The 18,926-nt window shown below is 32.5% G+C and overlaps 1 protein-coding gene and 5 pseudogenes across 1 annotated transcript; 1 reads left to right on the forward strand and 5 right to left on the reverse strand.

Moving 5' to 3' along the window:
- Nucleotides 1-756: 756 nt before the first annotated feature.
- LOC114180603 (uncharacterized) lies at nt 757-3,390 on the reverse strand (annotated as a pseudogene).
- LOC146886998 (uncharacterized) lies at nt 3,390-5,019 on the reverse strand. Its single transcript, XM_085672383.1, has 4 exons — nt 4,448-5,019; nt 4,260-4,356; nt 3,563-4,179; nt 3,390-3,429 (listed from the first exon to the last, which is right to left on the reverse strand). The coding sequence occupies exons 2-4, from the start codon at nt 4,308-4,310 to the stop codon at nt 3,390-3,392; spliced, it is 708 nt and encodes a 235-aa protein (XP_085528509.1). The 5' UTR covers nt 4,311-4,356; nt 4,448-5,019.
- Nucleotides 5,020-7,334: 2,315 nt separating this feature from the next.
- On the reverse strand, nt 7,335-11,513 carry LOC146886999 (uncharacterized; annotated as a pseudogene).
- Nucleotides 11,514-15,116: 3,603 nt separating this feature from the next.
- On the reverse strand, nt 15,117-16,081 carry LOC146887000 (exocyst complex component EXO70B1-like; annotated as a pseudogene).
- A 9-nt stretch (nt 16,082-16,090) lies between these two features.
- On the forward strand, nt 16,091-16,862 carry LOC114180604 (vignain pseudogene; annotated as a pseudogene).
- Nucleotides 16,863-17,007: 145 nt separating this feature from the next.
- On the reverse strand, nt 17,008-17,832 carry LOC146887001 (uncharacterized; annotated as a pseudogene).
- Nucleotides 17,833-18,926: the final 1,094 nt, after the last annotated feature.

Consider the following 18,926-nt stretch of genomic DNA (forward strand, 5'->3'; position numbering starts at 1 on the left):
AAAAGCTTTCTCAAATAACTTTACCATATTCATAACTCTAAAAGAAAACAATATAATCCTTCATCATTTGGTATCTAGAGCTTTAGTTGTCCTTGAATATGGTGTTTTCATGTTCTAACCTTGTCTTGTGTAGCTATCTTTAAATGGTCCACATAAAAATAAGTAAATGGTGTTTTCATGTTCTAACCTCTACTAAGTTCTTTACCCGGGGTTTCGATTTCTCCCGCTAAACCATCCTTGGAGAATGTGTTAGTCGGGGTTTTTACGAACCCTAGGAAGCACCAATCAATAACAGAGGTTTTTTATCCTCTTGTATTTAATATAGGTTTTAAAACCTCAGTTAAGTTTTGTGGGTTTAAAACCCCCATTAATTACCATGAATTTTGAAACCTCCATAAAATATCATGGATTTTGAAACCTCCATAAAATACTATGGGTTTTAGAACCTCCATAAAATAACTTAGGTTTCAGAACCCCCATAAAATACCACGGGTTTCAGAACCCCCTAAAATACCCTGGACTTCAAAACCTCCGTAAAATATTACAGGTTTCAAAACCTCCGTAAAGTACCATAGATTTTTAAATTATTATTATTATATTTTTTTACTCATTTATCATTTATGTATTCATATATATTTTTTCAATCACAATTATTTACATTTATTCTATTATTTTAATCTATATTTAATGAAATTATACATAAATAGATATAAACTCATCAAATTGACAAATTATTTATAGATGACTAAGTGTATATCAAAGTATAACAAATATACGAATTCAAATTCAAATTCAAGTACAATATTAGTCAGCAAAAACTATCATGAAGTACTGCAATGGTTCTCAAAACATAAAATGATTCAATTAACTTCCACATTATATTATATTCTTCAACTATCAGATATGATTTTCCTTATGTGCAGAACTTGTTGTATTAGTTGGCACACTTCCTTGATCAGAAACCTACAATATAAATGTGAATCATAATTACAAATGTAAACTCTAAAAAATAAAAGAAGTTATGTAGTCTTAAACATTACCGGTGCAGGATTGAACATAGTCAACCCAGGAGGCAATTGACCTTGATAATTTTGAGAAAAGAAGTTCATGATTGCATCAAGTCTTTTGTCACGTTCTTCATTTCGTTTATTTTGTTCATCCAATTGTGACTTTATTGCAGTGACCTATATTAAAACACAATCTATTATTAAAATCGTAAAAAACACATAAACATTATAAAACACTCAATCTATCAACAAAAATTATACTACATTTCTTACTCCTACTTATAGAAAACAATCCAAAGCAACACAACTACAACATTAATAGTGTCCAATAATATTCAACACAACAACATTTAAAACCTTGGCATGACAATCCAAAGCAAACAACATCATATTGCTACACATGAAAATGAATGTTCAATAACCTGATTTTGCAATTCCGAATAAGAAGGACAAGATGAGGATGTCCTAAAATGAAAATTCCTATTATATCCAAACACTTGAGAAGGGCAAGGTCCCAATCCCATTCCTCGGACACGACCACAATGTTCTTTACTTCCCAAAACACGAGCTAGTGAACCTTCAATTGATATATCTTCTGAAAGGGAAGATGTATTTGTCTCATATGCTTTAATTTTTTCCTACAAATAATACAAAATTTTATCAATGAAGGTAATATTCAATTTGATTCATTATTTTTCTTTAGAAAACTTATGCTTACTCCAATCTCTCTTGCTCTATCATTCACAAATTCCCCATTAGCATGTTTATGTGTTGCTATCCAAACTTCTCCCCTACTAACTTTGCGACCAAGCTCTTGCTCCTATAAAACTTAAGAAAATCATGAATCATATATGATATAACAAAAATGATTGAAGAATAAAGTTACCATCTCATCCTTGTTCTGTGCAATGCTCTTCGATCCACCTGTGTGAGGAACTGTTTGCTTCTTTCTATTATCCTTATTTTTTTGAGCAATTTCCTAAGCATATATGTAGAAAATTACTCAAAATAAGTAAAGTAACACTTAAAAGAATAGAAAACTTGAATTTAAACGGTAGTCAATAAAAGAAGCCCATTGGTCTCTATTCATTCCTTCTGGACACATTGTAATGATTTCATCTCTATTACGTGTTCCATCATCTCTTTGTTGCCATAGTTGTTGTCTATACTCACTCCATTTTATGTTAAGTGATTTCAAGATATATGTCACATGAGCATTAGATTCCACTAGAAACTTGGCCTTCAAAATTATTACACAACTAGTTTAACAACTATTGCAATATAACAAAAATCAAAACATATAAAAAAAATTATAGGTCAATTACTTAAATGGTTTTCTGAAGTATATCTTCTTTATAATCATTGGGAATCTTCCTCCAACTTTGATAGCTGATTGGAAAGGCATTAAAATTTCTTGCAACACGACCTAAAAACCTATTCAACAATGCTCCACTATCATCAATTGGTTGGTTGTCACTATTCCATTTCACAAGAATCCTTTCATTGGGAGATAAAAACCAAACATCATTCAATGTTAATTGTTTTCTAACTTGTGTGCCTTCATCATCTATCAAAATACATGTGAAATATATTGTTAGTTTAAGACAAACATAAAACACAAATACTATATGGCTTGGACAATTACACATAAAAATCAATAAATTAACAATCTTACCAATGACATCAACAAGCCATGACCTTTTACGTGATACATGCTTTGATTGATTACTTTGCATCTCAATATCCACATTTTCTTCCCCTTCACTATCAGAGTGTAACCTTGGTGTTGGTTCAGATATAGAATCATGCATAAACTCATTTCTAGGTTGATTATTAAATTCAAATTCAAATTCATGTGCGGAATTGGTCTTGGTAGTGGAGAACAACCTCTTCTTCAAACATTCTACAAATTAACTCAAGTCACTAAATAAATAGATAATACATGAAATTTAAAAGTACCAAAATGATATGTAAATGAGACATCTTACTAGATTTAGATGTTGAAAGCATTGAATTCATGTGAGGTGGGGGTGGAGGTTGCTCATTATTATTCTCTATAGGATGGAAATTCATGTGACGTGCTGCATAATAATTAGATTAATACACGAAAAAAGTAAGATACTTTTTAACATGGAAATATAACCATCATACCAAATTGAGATGCAAATTGAGGTGTTATGCTGGACTGTGGCGGAAACGGAAGTTGAGGTGGATTACTAGGCCCCGGAGTATGAGTAGGTGAAACTTTTCAATTCTTACTATAAGTGAAACCCATTGTGAAACTTAGTCAACTTACTTGGGCAAGATGGATGAGGTGCAGGTGGACACATTATAGATGATGGTTGGCCACTTCTATTTTGGGTAGGGGCTGAAACTTTGCCATTAGTCTTCTTCATGTATATTTTCTTCATCATCAGAAATTCTATAAACAATAACATTAATACAAGTCAATTCACATTCATTAAATTATGATTATCTAATATAATGCATGTATAAGTAATATGGATGATAATTTAAACAAAAACTAGTATAGAAATGTTCAATTTCAGTATGACCTTGTTAATAGTATATTCCCTTCTCCATCTGAAAATAAAGTTTCCAAATTTTGTTGTTCAAATGGTTCACATTCATGGAAAGCGACATCATTATCTCCACCAATGTCATATAAGTCTCGTGGCTTTAGATGCACAGGAATGCTCCAATTTTTATCTAATTCATCTACTACATAATAAACCATTTGAGCTTCTGCAGCCTGAATGTATGGTTCGTCATCATCATTATCACCAATGTGTATTAAACGTGTAAAGTTTACTAATCTAAATCCCAAGTCATCTGTTATAATCCCTCTAGAAGTAGTTGTATTAGCCCACATGCATTTGAACAAAGTAACAGACAATCGACCATTATAGTTGATCTCAATTATGTTTACCAATTTTCCATAATAAGGCACACCCCCAAATTGCATTTGATTGTCAATGCTACTTGCATAGCTCCTTGTCCCAAAAGTACCAAATATTCCACTATTTTGTGTTTTAAGTCCATCATCTCTCTCTAACATACGAAACTTGAAGCCATTAACATTGTAAGCATTGTAGCGCTTTGCACAATCAATTGGACCCATAGCTAAGAGCTTTAAATCATCTGAGTAAGGTCCATTTAAGTCATTCTTTATCTAAAAAAAAAAGAAAAATATGATCAACATAATTGGATATCTTTAATATTATCAAATTTAAGAATGTAAATTAGACATACCCGACGAGAAAACCATTCCACAAATTTTCTATGAACCCTCTTATCTATCATAGAGGATGATCGTGTACGACTTCTTAACTGTCTTCGTACAATTTCTCTAAATTCTCTAATTTAAATAAATGAAATAATTACATGGTTAGTCCTCAATGTAGATGAATTATAAAAAGTTGTAAAGATAAAGTACTTACTAAAGAAAAGGGTTAACTTGGGCACAATTAGTCAATACATGACGATGTGCTTGTAACTTTTCCTTTGTTGATAAAGAGAAGTAAGTAAAACCCCCAACTGGTTTTCCAACTAGTGGAAACAAACCATTTACACTAGATGCCATGGTGTCAGGTTCGTCATCAACACGCCTTATTCGATTAAATATAGTCTCAATTCTATCTAAATATCTAGAACAAAAGGTTAAGGACTCTTCAGCTAGGTAGCCTTCAGCTATTGAGCCTTTTGGTTGAGCCTTGTTACGCACATAAGACTTCAATTTTCCCAAATATCTCTCAATGGGACAGGTCCTCCAATCTTGGCATCTTTCCACCAAATGCACAATCAAATGAACCATGACTATAAAAAATGCAGGAGGAAACAACATCTCCATGTGACATAATGTAAGAACAACTCTATTTTGCAATTGGTTAAGTTCATCCACTTTTAAAACTTTATTGCACAAGTGCTTAAAAAAGGAACATAGATCAATCAAAACAGAGCACACTTCTTTAGGGAGCGTCTTTCTCATTGTCAAAGGTAAAAGTTGCTCCATCAAAACATGAGAATCATGACTTTTCAATCCTCCAAGCTTAGATTGTTTGACATCAACACATTTACTAATGTTACTTGAGTAGCCATTTGGAATAGTGATGTTCTTCAATGTTTTCATAAATATATGTTTATTTTCTTTTGTCAATGTATATATAGCCGGAAGATATTTGTTATTTGCATCAGGCCAAAGATCAGGTCTGACACCCCAATCTTTTAAGTCATTTCGTGCCTTTAGGTTGTCCTTTGACTTTTTACCTTGGTTCAATAATGTATAGACCACATTATCACATACATTTTTTTCAATGTGCATAACATCTAGAAGCCAAAATGTATACCCTTTTGGAAAAGGATGAAGAATTAAGTGTTCATATGTTGCTCCTCGAGTTTGCCATTTGTTAAGATTGCATTTCGGACATGGACAAATTATCTTACCCTCAACGCTCTTATTAGCAAATGCAAAGTCCAGAAATTTATTCAATCCATCCATGTATTGTTGTGTATTTCGAGGTAAATCAATCCAAAACTTATCCAAATCCATTAAGAATAGTTTGTTTATAAGAACAAAAATATATTTAATAAAGAAAAAAAATGTAACTAATGATATAAGAATAGAAAAAAATATTGATTTTCTCACCCACGATCAAAAGGAGAATAAGGAGAATAAGGGTCATTCGGAAATTAATGTATATGCATTATAAGTTTTACTGTCATTCGGAAATTAATGGATGATGTGAGTATTGTCATCTAGTGTTTATTATTTACTATTTTGATAGATTCAAATTATAATAGTAAATAAATTACAAGTAACCATATTTAAATTCTAATTAAAGTTTTAAAAAATTATAAAAAAATGTAATATTTAGATTTTACAATATATTTCTGTCAGTGTTTTATGAAAATTAATATTAGACTCAATACAATTCCTTAATACACCGATCAATATGTTGTAAAAATATAGACTCAATACAATTTATTAATTCATTGAATGTCACAATTTCTTAAAAACTCATTCAATGATTCTTTAACTATTTTATTTAGTGCAATGGTTAGCAAAAACCATGAAACATTTCGCTATATGTGTATGATTTTGAAAAAAAAAATTACATTACAAAGATTTTTAGACTATTTTTTTTTCAAAATAATTCAAGGATAGGCTCCTATATGTCACTACAAAAAAAAAAGCTAAATTGTGGAGGTTTTATTTTCGTTTAGTGGGGGTTTTTACCCTCCATAAAATATTTTGCAGGGGTTTTTCAAACCTCACAAATAGATTCCCCACAAGTTATTTGTGGAGATTTTCTACAACCCCTAGTACCAGGTTTATATTGTGGAAGTTTTTTAATGGAGGGTTATAACCTCTCCTATTCATGACTATTATTTTGTGGAGGTTTAAAACCTCCTTTATTTCCATAAACCTATTTGATTCCAAAATTCTTGTTTTTCATTTTTTTAGGGGTTAATACCCTCCTCAATTCAAGGATTATAAAACCTGTTTCGTTTGTATTATTTAATTTGTGGATTTATTACTGTATTTTTCTTGCGTTATTCAAATCTCATAAAAAACAATATTTTGTTTGTAATTAGAATTTCCTACTATACTTAACAATGCATGTCACCATTTGAGGTACTTATATCTTTATATCAACAATATTTTTTTGTAAACTTCAATCAAATACTTCAACCAAAGTGCTCGAATATATATCATTAGAACTTTTGATTCTCAAAATCAACATATTAACATAAAAACAATTTAAATTGAAACAATTACAACTTAATCCATACTTACTCAAAGTTAATAATACACTAAAATAGTTTCATCCTATAAAACATCATCAACACCCTAAATGTTGCTACCACCAAATGATCCTCTTGTACCCATAGAAGACTCAAGCTCATTTGCATCACTGGTTTACTAAAATTATAAAAGATAAATATGAGTTGCAAGAAGGACATCAACCTCAAATCATGAAATCAATATGCATATACTAAAATAGTTTATTACTAGATCATTGACCTGCACAAAAATCATGATTATTTGGTATCGATGATTTAAGGAGGCTTGTTAGCTCTCCTAAATCGCTTCCGAAGCTGAAGAGAGAAACAGGGAAATCACCATTCCACAATTCAAGCATCAAGTAAAGAACAATTAAATTTAATTTAATTTCAGAAAAGAAAAATAAAATAAAAAAACCTGATTAAGATTGAGTATAGTGGATTCTCTTCTGTAATAATCATTCCTATCATTATGCAGAACCTAAAAATTACTACTCACAAATTACTAATAATATTGCAAATTCAAAATAAAATAAAAAAATCCTACTCACTTGAAATTCTGATGCTTTGAATCATAACGAAACCTTACTAGCCATGGGTAATGTTTCACTGGACGACTTTCTATCTGAAATCGCACCAAATAAATGAGAGCAAAGAAGCACGAGTTTTATGGTATACTACATTGAAACTTTAAACACTAAAACACTATGCAATAATTTTAATGAATTTTTATAATACAAATTTAATATAGTTTAAAAGAAAATAAAAATTGTAACTCGATAAAAATTATGAAAAGGTATATAAAAACTGGTAGTTTTAATTTTTAAAATTCCTATTATACATGTAGTTTTAATTCCAAATGAAGAATAACATAAATGTACCAAGGGAGTGGAGTAACTAATCATTGAAATTGGTTATTGCCGAATGCCCAACCATTAAAATTGGTTATTGCCGAATGCCCAACCATTAAAATTGGGTCCATTTGTTTGTACATGGGAATGAAATAAAAGAAGATTGTATCCCATCAAAATGGTTGCTAAACGGTTACATCAAAAGTGGGTCAATTATGTAGGCACACATTTTCCTAAAAGGAAAAGAAATGTCACCAGTATAAGTAGCCCTGGAGTTTTGCATAAACCACAATGAAAAACAAATTACATTGTGCCCGTTAAATCTAAACTTATGGTGCTTAATTTTCTGGAACAACAAAGAGAATAAATTTAATCTATGTTACTAAAAGTTACCAAGGTTTTCCAAAGTTAATACAAAATCAATATCAGGGTTAAGTGTTGCAACGACTAGTGGTGCAAGGCATTCTTCTAAAGATTCTCAAAACAAGATATATGGGCATGTTTATTAACGTTAATATTCCAACCTATAATCCAAATATAAATGAACGTATTAAAACTTTTACTCCTCTAAATCTAAAATATGGGTTATTCAGGTTTCTTACATATATAAGATACAAAATCATCATAACAGAGAGAAACATAACTTATAAATCACTACTAAATTGAACTCATAGAAGAATCTAAGAAAAGAAACTTTAATTTGGTGAACATTAAGAATGAGCTTTCAAAAAGGAGAGCAGAAAGAATAACAACCAATATAAGGTTTGGATCAATCTCTGACCCTGCATATAAAAAATATTAATTACTTATATTATTTTTAAACAAGAAGTTGTGAAAGCTTATTAAATTGAAAATATTCTAAAATTCCAGTATACATGATCCAAGGTTCTACATTGAAAAACCTTTTCTTTTGTATTGCTAAGTACACAAGTTTCAAACTAACTAGCATAAAAACATAACAAACTTACCAAGACGAAAAGGAATGAGCTTTTGAAGAATCTTCCTTTCATTGATGCGCAACACCAAAGAATGATACAGCTTCCTCTCTCTAGCTAAACTACACCTTTCCAATGCTTCAATATCATCTTCCAGTGAATTCAAACCATAGAGACTCTCCCTCATGTTAGCAAGCGACAAGGCATCACAAACCCTTTTAGGCAGCAAGGATTTCTTGCTCATATTAAATGCTTCGTTAGGGAAGATATTACCATTCAGATGGGTAGTTCCACCATTTGATTCAGGACAATTCCCAACAACTGATACCGATCCAAAAGGAAACTCTTGCTCTACTGTGGCGGTCAAAAAAAGCTGAAGAACACCATTGAAGTACCAGCTCCATGTCTATGTTTACAATATCATAGGAATTGTCTTGCTTGGTAAATCCATATCTATGAAGCAAAGCAACATTACCCAATAGCCCATAAGTATTAAATACCTGTTATTAGGCAAGAGGAACTCTTAAGTATTAGAGTAACTTCAAGGGAATAATAAGAGGATGCATCAAGAGTAGCATAGCACATTGAACGTTTCAATTCGAAGTGTAAAGCATATTTGCAAAACTACGTACTATAGATAAGTATACACATCTATAGTACCTGATTCATAATTAGAGGACATAGCAGTGAAATGCACATCTTCTGCACCTGTTTTATGATTGAATCTAGTGCAGAAGACAATATACACATTATTAGAATGGGAAAATCTTCAGATCTAGATCTTATACATAAACAGGAAAGCACAGACTCTTCAAAATAACAGTTGTGTCATGTAGTTTTTGAACATTTTAGAGTTACATTTTTATATTGTTTTACTTTTATTTTTAAACTTTTAAAGCAGAGGCAATGGGAATATCATAATAATTGGATGGGAACAACAACAATAACAAAAGTTTTGTGTGCATACAATGATTCGTTTACAAATACAACAATTCCATATTTCGAATTAAATTTTTACTGTGCTAAAAGCATGTATTGTATTATAGTCCTGTCTGTTAGCTATTTTCTTGCTTCATATCATATGTTGTATTAGTGTTTTCTAGCTCAAAAGAATATTTGTGCATATTACACACACGATCAATCTCTTTGGAAAATTTGCTACAACCATTTACTTAAATTAAAAAGTAAAGCATCACCAAATTCTGATGCACTATTGCAGTTCTCGAAATAGTATACAAATACAAGAAGGCACAATTTTCTTGACAGATCAAATTTATCAGCATTTGTTGAATTTGAAAGCCTTAAAGCTAGATCTAGAAATTATCGCTCTTGTCTTAAAACTAGTCACAAATTTGAGTTACAGAGAAGTTAAAATGTAAGAAATGGAAAATAAATACAAAAGAAAACCATGTTAATGGCCATAGGCTTTACTTACAAATCTGCCAAAGGAACCATGCCAAAACCATGGTAATCATCAATCTCATAGGACCGTGAAGATATAAGACTTTTCGCTGCAAAGCATTGTTCTATGTCAAAGAATTTCGGGTTTAGCTTTAAAAGTGCTAAATCCAATAGGGGAAGAATATTCTCTTTCCAGTCCTCGTAAATCAGAGCCTTGTCTTCTTGCATTGTCTGCCTAAAATTGTAAGAGATCAGAAAGTTTTCATATGGTAAAGCACATAGTGTTATATTCCAAGATTCAAATCACTAGTACGATCCCAATGCAAAGGCTGAAAGGAACGACCATAAATTATCTTATAAGTTTTTAATGTGTTTAATATCAACTTCCACAATTAACTTTTTCCTATCTATCCTCATTACTTATGAGAAATTTATCCAAATAAGATCTTAATTACACATACACACAGATACCAAGGATGATTGAAACAATCATCATCTCTATTCAGCATCATAATCATAAGAATAAGAGCTTGTCTAGTAATCAATACCTACAATAAAACAGATTTTGATTACAGAAGAAGCGGGAATATCTTTAAGAGAAAGGGGAAGCACAACCAAATAAGGAACATAGAACAAAGGGAGCCATCTCTGAATGAAAATAATTCCCAGTTCAAAGAACTTCTCGAAGGCCACAACAACAGAGGGCACAACATAATCAAGAATAATCAAAACAGAGAAAATACAGAACCAACGGTATGATACCAACATAATTTTGGTCTCCCTGCAAAAATCATTATTAAAATGTAAATAAAAAAACAACTTTATAGATCTAGTAAATTTATAAAAATACATCATGAAGAAGATTCTAGGGAAATAATGAATTGGAAAGGCTATTTCAAATTACCAAACAAACACTGTTTCAAATTGAAAACAACTTATTTAATTCCCATATTTGCTAAGTGAATAATCTGTGTTGTGCTGTGTTGCTCTAATTCTGGCTTAACAAATGTTTTTATCAGTAAAAGTATAAAACCATTTTACCAACTTCGAAGTACTTCTAAAGTTGTCATTGGAATCTACAAACATAAAAGATGGATTAGTTTGAAAGACAAGAATGAAGGGTGCACTCGTAAAAGCATGCATCTTATGATTATGCAGGATAAATTATAGAGAAATTATGCAATTGCAAAAAGAGCATTAAGAACCTTAACGACAACTATCAATATTGTTCCAATACTTTTTGAAACTCTGTCATGGATAAAAGTTATTGCTTATGTGTGAATCATTTCATAAGTCTAATATTCTCATTCATTTTCTCTTACTTGCCATATGATGGAACATAGAAAACAATGCCATTAATCCCTCCAAACTGTTTGCTTCTGAAAGGCTTCGGTATAATCCTACAGATAAAGGTATAATGCAAATAATGATATATCAAAACTAGTTACATACTCTAATTTCAGTGGCCTCTTGATAAACATCAGCATTCTTACCCTTGACTTGTGACAAGCTGAAAAATAAGTATATGTCAGCATGGACTACAAACAAACGTCTTATAAAATTGAAGTAAGATTATTACCTAAAGGATGAATGACACCATTTTGCATATAAAATTTATTAAGAAACCAAAGGCACTAAAAACATTTAAAAGATCCTGCCAATGAAGAGTATGAAAAGTACTGTGTGTTGTGGACCCTGGCTCAGCAAAGTTTCTGTTTCATCATTTTCCTGAGTTAACTAACCTATCAAAATGAATGAAGAAACAAATGATTTTTCCTAAAAATTCTCGTGAACAAGAAATAACATCACAATTCCAACAAATTTTACATGACTGACTTGCACACATAATAAACATAGCAATATTAACACTAAAATAACTAAAATTCTTCTATCAAATTCTAAATGGTGAAATATTAACACTAAGATAACTAGAGAAATTCACCGCCTAAGAACGTCAATACATGTGCAAACACAACAATGAATGAGTATGGAAGTGTGAAATTTCAATTTGGATTGTTGTGTGCACACTAACGAAAATTAGGTTTCAACATTCTCTTGTGTGAAAAATTAGATAAAAGTGTGAATAACGGTACCATGACTGCAAGCGAATCGAAAGTGGAATGCTGGGAAATAATCGAAAGTGGAGGCTCCTAAAAGTTGCGAACAACTCCGATAGAGTGATAGAGTGACGGAACAGAGCGAACAACTCCGATGAGCGATAAGGCCACGTACGACGGAATGATAGAGTGACAGAGAGGAGGTGACGGAACTGGATCACCGAGGGATTGATTCGCTACTCACACTACGACGGAGGCTATGACGAAGACTGAATCGCGATTAGCTATTGAGGCCACGACGGAGACGGCGTGACGGAAAGGCTACGACGGAGCTGAATCGCAGAGCAGAAATGATTTGGGGAAAAACGTAGATTTTCCGGAGCAACAATATTTTGCGACTGAGGAGACTTAGCTTTTCTGATCCGGGAAGGAACGTGGAGTGAAAAGTCTACATTAATCTGTGGAGGTTATTAACCTCTTAAAAATAAATAAAAAACCTCCTCTATTATTACCTTTCATATAACTCATCAGAATTAGCTTATATCATGATTATCTTTGTAGAGTTTTTGTAACCTCCCCAAAATGACCTCTATTAAATAACTACAAAATGACCTCTATTAAATAATTAATTTTTTTAATGTGTTAAATAAAAACTTAAGATTTAGTTACACCTTAACTCCTTTCGATGTAAATTATGTATGACATTATTTCTCAATTTTAAAATAAAACAAAATCAGGTTTTCATAAATTTTCGTTTCTAGAATATAAATTTGGAATATGAACAAGTTATCAGACTAATGAATGAACAAAGTTCTAATTTTAAATATGAAAAGTTTAATGAAAAATATAAAAGATGAAATCGAATTTATTTAATTTTAAAACATAATTTCATAATCATAAACAATATTAAAACCAGTGTGTTAACAAAACTGAATAAAAACTAAAAATATTTTGTTAAGATGCATAAACAATATATTTGTAAAGATTTTTTAAATACCTGCTTATATAGGTTTTAATAATAATAATTAATTTTTTTAATCACTAAGACCATCTTATATTAAAAAAAGGAAAACATGTTTACTTCAAAACTTAAAATAAAAGGATTTGATAAAAGATTTATTTACCAAATAAATAATTAATTAATAAGTAAATAGTAATAATTTGAAGTAGTGATATTCTTGGAACACACTCTATCCCTCTCTCTCTCTTCCTTCCTATGTGTCTTCGTTTCAGCCATAACCTACACCTTTTCAAACCTCTTCATGACAAAATTAATTAACCACTCTAACCCTTCCATGAAAGGATAAATAAGGAAAACCAATGCCAATTCAAATAATAATGCACTACATAATTACAAATTACATTGAAATTTTTGATGTTTTGAATGCATGGAAACAGTGTGCCAACATGTGGTTCTTATTTCCTACTCATCCACGCATTTTTGAATCAAAGATAAGGAAAACATTTCAGGCCCCTCCCTCTTTCTTATCTCCATCATATATTCCTATTCTACGCAGTAACCACAAAAAAATCTCAAATTTTCATTATTTACTAGCAGGAAAACTTAAAGCACAATGTTTTAATACCTTTTTAGAAGATACAGTATGTTCTATGGCCTCTTAGATGCTGAACTCTTACAACGCTCCAGATATGTACGATAATTTTATAATTCATGTACCTGTAAAACAGAATTTACCCATATATCTATTATTTTAAGAAATAAAGAGGGTGTAGTGTAGGTTACTTACTAGCTTACAAATTATGTAAAAAAAAGAGACACATTTGGGATTGTGTTTTCAGTGGTATACAGAGCACAAATCCTTTGAAACTGAGATAATAAAATTATTTTTTTATTAAAAAGGTAAATAGAAAACATAGAATAAAGGAAAGACAAAACAAATTAAATTAATTATAGTGTGAATCTAATTTTCTAACTTAAAACTGTTTATGTACATGCAAGAACGATAGTAGTATAGAATTATGAAAATTGATACAAGACCAAGCATGCTAACTGTGAGCTTCCCAATTACGGTGCAGACATGAATTTTTTCTCTTTTTGCAAAATAAATTTTAAATTGCCATTGGTATTAGAAGAAGCTCGGAATAATCTTGCAATATTGTGGTTGTTTAGTGTTTTGGTCTTCTCAGTTATTGCAGTAACATAGTTTCCTGAAGTGAGATGAACGCTTCCTCAAAGGACTTTCATTATATGCCGCATGTATCAAGAATTCAAATTTGATAGACCATAGAAATTGAAGAATATAAAACTGCTAAAAATTTGCATTACTTTGAAAAAAAAAACTCATTGCACAACAAAGAAGACCAGTGACAGTTGACATAAATCCAGTTAGTATCCATAGATAGGTTAAGCATGTATACTAAATCTTCCCAAACTTAGGTATTATTTCCTTCTCTTCAGGCATAGAATTACGAAAATATATCCAAACTTAAATTTGAACCAATCTAAAACATATAAACAAAATAAAGAAGGAAAGATTTGGAAGCCAATTAGCATCTTTTACCTCCAATATACTAAAAAACATTAAGTTTAAGATTTTTTTCCATAAAAAACCATAAAAGAAATAAGCACACCATTTGTCTTGATGACAAACCAGTAAAATTCATAAAACCTACATTGCCTGCAGAAAAGAAACAACACACAGTTAGTATCCATAGATAGGTTAAGCATGTATACTAAATCTTCCCAAACTTAGGTATTATTTCCTTCTCTTCAGGCATAGAATTATGAAAATATATCCAAACTTAAATTTGAACCAATCTAAAACATGTAAACAAAATAAAGAAGGAAAGATTTGGAAGCCAATTAGCATCTTTTACCTCCAATATACTAAAAAACATTAAGTTTAAGATTTTTTTCCATAAAAAACCATAAAACAAATAAGCACACCATTTTTCCTGATGACAAACCAATTGCCTGCAGAAAAGAAACAACACACAGAGGGAAGAGAATATCTTATATGTGGACTTTGCTAGCTATGAGAAGAACTTAAATGCAAGATAAGTCAACAGAAAAGAACAGATTATAAGAACTATTCCAAATATGCAACTTTTAATTAAGATTTAGAGACGGATAAGACTATACTCACAGCTCAGTCCCAATCCCTTTCCCAATTGGTACACATCTAGCCCGACAAACTGGAGTTCCATCTTTTGTTCATCAATCTGAACAGCAGGAACATAACCAATCCACAAAACATTACTTGGTTGACCATTCTCAAGGTAAAACATGTTTTTGTGAAGCCAGTCATCTCCAAAAGAAAGTCTCAGTCCATTTAGTTTTGTCTCTACTTCAATGATTCTCCAGTTGTTCATGATGAAAACATAACCCAAAGAAGGGTTTTTGTAATTTTTGGAGTTGGCTTCCAAACTGCTCTCTAAAAGCTCTATCATCCTGTAAATACACACAGGTGAAAAATCATTGTATCTAAACCTAGTCCTAGATTATTCTCCTTACTTCGGTCTAGAGATTTAATGTAGTACATCACATCAAGCTTATTACCATTTTTGGACTTAGCATCCAAACTACTCACTAACAGAATTCTCACTTTGGCTATGTACACTGATGATGTAATATTTCCCTCCTTTAAATCTTGGCTAAGTTTACTAATTTCCCTATTTTTGTAAACCAAATAAATACAGTACATCACTTCAAGGGTAATAGAATGAATCCCACCACTAAGTAATACATCTTCCAAAGCCTCGTAAATGGACAATCTCTGCCTTATCAGCTGCACTACAATATTTGTGAATGTACATGATTCAAACTCTTGTATCAACTCCTGCAATGTGTTGCGGATGAAATGGCTCCAAGTTCCCAAGGCAAGGGAAGTGTTCAACAGACTAGTAGCCAATTCGGTGCAAAGTTCCCTGAAATGAAACTCCCTAGAGGAAATGGAGCCGCTAAAGACACGATAGAAGAGTCTCTTCTCACTGGGAAAGAGTATCCTCGCAGCTATGTCTACATGCATGGAAATTGCTCTGATAACGCTCCTATTCTCCTTCTTAAGAGCCTTTATAGAACCCATTGATTGATTTCAAACACAAACATGGCAATGAAGAAGCTCTTGTGGGTTATTCTGTCCCTTTCTTTGGTTCTTGGAGTGGCCAACAACTTTGATTTTCATGAGAAGGATTTGGCGTCTGAGGAAAGCTTGTGGGACTTGTATGAGAGATGGAGGAGTCACCACACGGTTTCGCGAAGCCTCGGTGAGAAGCACAAATGGTTTAACGTGTTCAAAGCCAATGTGATGCATTTCCATAACACTAACAAGATGGATAAGCCTTACAAGCTGAAACTGAACAAGTTCGCTGACATGACCAACCATGAATTCAGGAGTACTTATGCAGGCTCAAAGGTTAATCACCACAAAATGTTCCAAGGCACGCCACATGGTAACGACACCTTCATGTACGAGAATGTTCGTAGTGTTCCTACTTCGGTGGATTGGAGGAAGAAAGGTGTTGTCACTAATGTGAAAGATCAGGGCAAATGTGGTAAGCTTAATGATCACTACTCACTAATCATACAGCTCAATATTACAGGGAGTGTTTACCGGTGATTGTAGCACAGATCTAAACCATGGTGTAGCGATTGTGGGGTATGGAATAACGATTGATGGGACTAATTACTGGATAGTGAGAAACTCTTGGGGAGCAGAATGGGGAGAACATGGTTACATCAAAATGCAAAGGAACATATCTAAAACGAAGAGGCTTTGTGGCATAGCTATGATGCCTTCATACCTAATCAAAAATTCCTCTGATAATCCAACAGGATCTTTCTCATCTCCCAAAGATGAACTTTGAAAAAGCCTCTCACAAAATCAAACTCTCATATGCCTTAGTTGTTGCTTTTTAACTTTTATCTAAGATTGTATGCCAATGTATCCATCAATATATTATACATCAAACAGAAATAAATTTTAATTTGATTTGAGTTCCTAGCAGTTTCTCATGTACACCCTTTCTTATTACCAAGAGTTAAATGCAAAGATATAGCTTTGAAATATTCCTTGGTACCGTAAATGTTTTCTGGAGGGGGACCACCAACACCACCCTCTTGAGGTGAAACTACTTGAGAAGCACTGTGCCTTGTTCCTCTTAAAGGCCAAACCATATCAATTACTGGGTGTGAAGTAGCCATAACTGTTTGGGTTGAATCCACTTGAGTAACACTATGATTGGTTCCTTGTGGTTGTGAATGCGAACCAATTTCAATCACTACATTATCTTAGTGTTGAAGTGTGTAATACCTACTTCTTGTTTGACGATCTAAATTGGAACGAAGAAGGATGAGGGAATAACTAAAAGCTCCTCCAACAATGACTAACCATAGTTTTATTTTTATGAGTTGTACAATCAGAAGTCCACAAAAAAGTACAGAAGATCAACCTCAAATCCTAAATGACTCAGCCTAGACAAGCCTAAAGACATGATAGCAAATGCAACACTCGAAACAAGACTATATACATCTGGTTTCTCTTTCACATATTTATCAAGGAAAAATGAGTACTGATGACCAGCAAAGTAGAAAACGTTGTGAGCTTCCAAACAGCGAGAACTGGAGTACTCCCATGTCTTTGCAAACAAGGTGGAAAGGGAGATTAAGAAACTGAAAAGAATGTAAGGAAAGATCTTCCACCAGCTCCAATTTCCAATTAAATGATTGAAAAAGGAGTTGAAAGGCATAACATGCAAGTCCAACAATAGAGGAAGAAAAACACACAAATCTCCATACCTTTGGCTGATGTAGCCAACTCTGAATTTTGATAAGCATGACCATTGTGTTATTTCTTAAGCACGGTTTGCTTTCAGGAACAAAGATGTCGACCATTGTTGGAGATGCAAAGCTAGTGAACGAGCAACACAGACACACTTTAGATTTCAGAAAACGCGACACCTATAATTGAATCTCTGTACAAAAACAAGCATCAAGGATTTCAAAGTCAGAATTTAACCACAAACCGAAAAAATTTGAAAACCTAAAGAAAAGAAAGGGAACACCATTACCGTTTGGAAGCAAGGTGAAATTCGAACGAAATCGCGAGCAAATCGTTCGGAAGTAAGGAAGCAACTGCAAAGATTGAGATTGAGAGTGAGATTGAGGAAAACATAGTGAGGTAACTGCAAAGAGTGAGATTGAGAGTGAGATTGAGGAAAACGTAGTGAGGTGAAGTTTGAGGAAAATGGATTTCAAACGTACGAACAAAGTGAATCAGGTGAGTTTTTCGAACGTTGGTATAATGTGTCTGTGTCCCTTTTTTCGAACGTACGAAGTGATAAAAAGGTTTTTAAAAAAATATATAAAAAGGATATGGAAAAAAAAATGTGGAGGGAATTTTTCCTGGGGTTTATCATAAAACCTCTAGTATTTATCAAAGGTTTAGAAAACCTTCACTATGTGTAAAAATTACTGGAGGTTTTATTACCTCCGTTAATAAATCTACATTAAAATTAATCTTTTTTGTAGTGTGAGTGCTAGCCTTGCTTGTGTGCTTTGGGAGTGTGATCAAAAACACTTGGGTGCTTGAGAAGACCACACTTGGTCTCGGGTTTGGAATTTTTTGTTAGCTAACCTCTTCTTTGTCTCGGTTTTTGGTGAGTTTTGGTGTAGGAACATGAATATGGATCCAATCTTGGAGGTAGAGGAAGAGGAGGAGTCGGCCTCACCTTATTCCCCTCCCATGGTGACTCCTATGGCCTAAGAAAGTGAACAAATGACCCTTGCCAACATCTTACGTGAGATGGAAGTGAGTAGGAGAGAAACTTTTGACCAATTGAGGGCGGATAGGAGGCAAAGTGAGATCTTCCTACAAGAGCACATCCAAAGACTTGAGCTTAGGAAAGATGAGAGCAGCAAGAGGAGGTCCT

The sequence above is a fragment of the Vigna unguiculata genome, chromosome 4, assembly GCF_037176805.1.
Source record: "Vigna unguiculata cultivar grain cowpea cultivar isolate G323 ecotype 2 chromosome 4, ASM3717680v1, whole genome shotgun sequence".
In the NCBI taxonomy this organism is placed as follows: domain Eukaryota; kingdom Viridiplantae; phylum Streptophyta; class Magnoliopsida; order Fabales; family Fabaceae; genus Vigna; species Vigna unguiculata.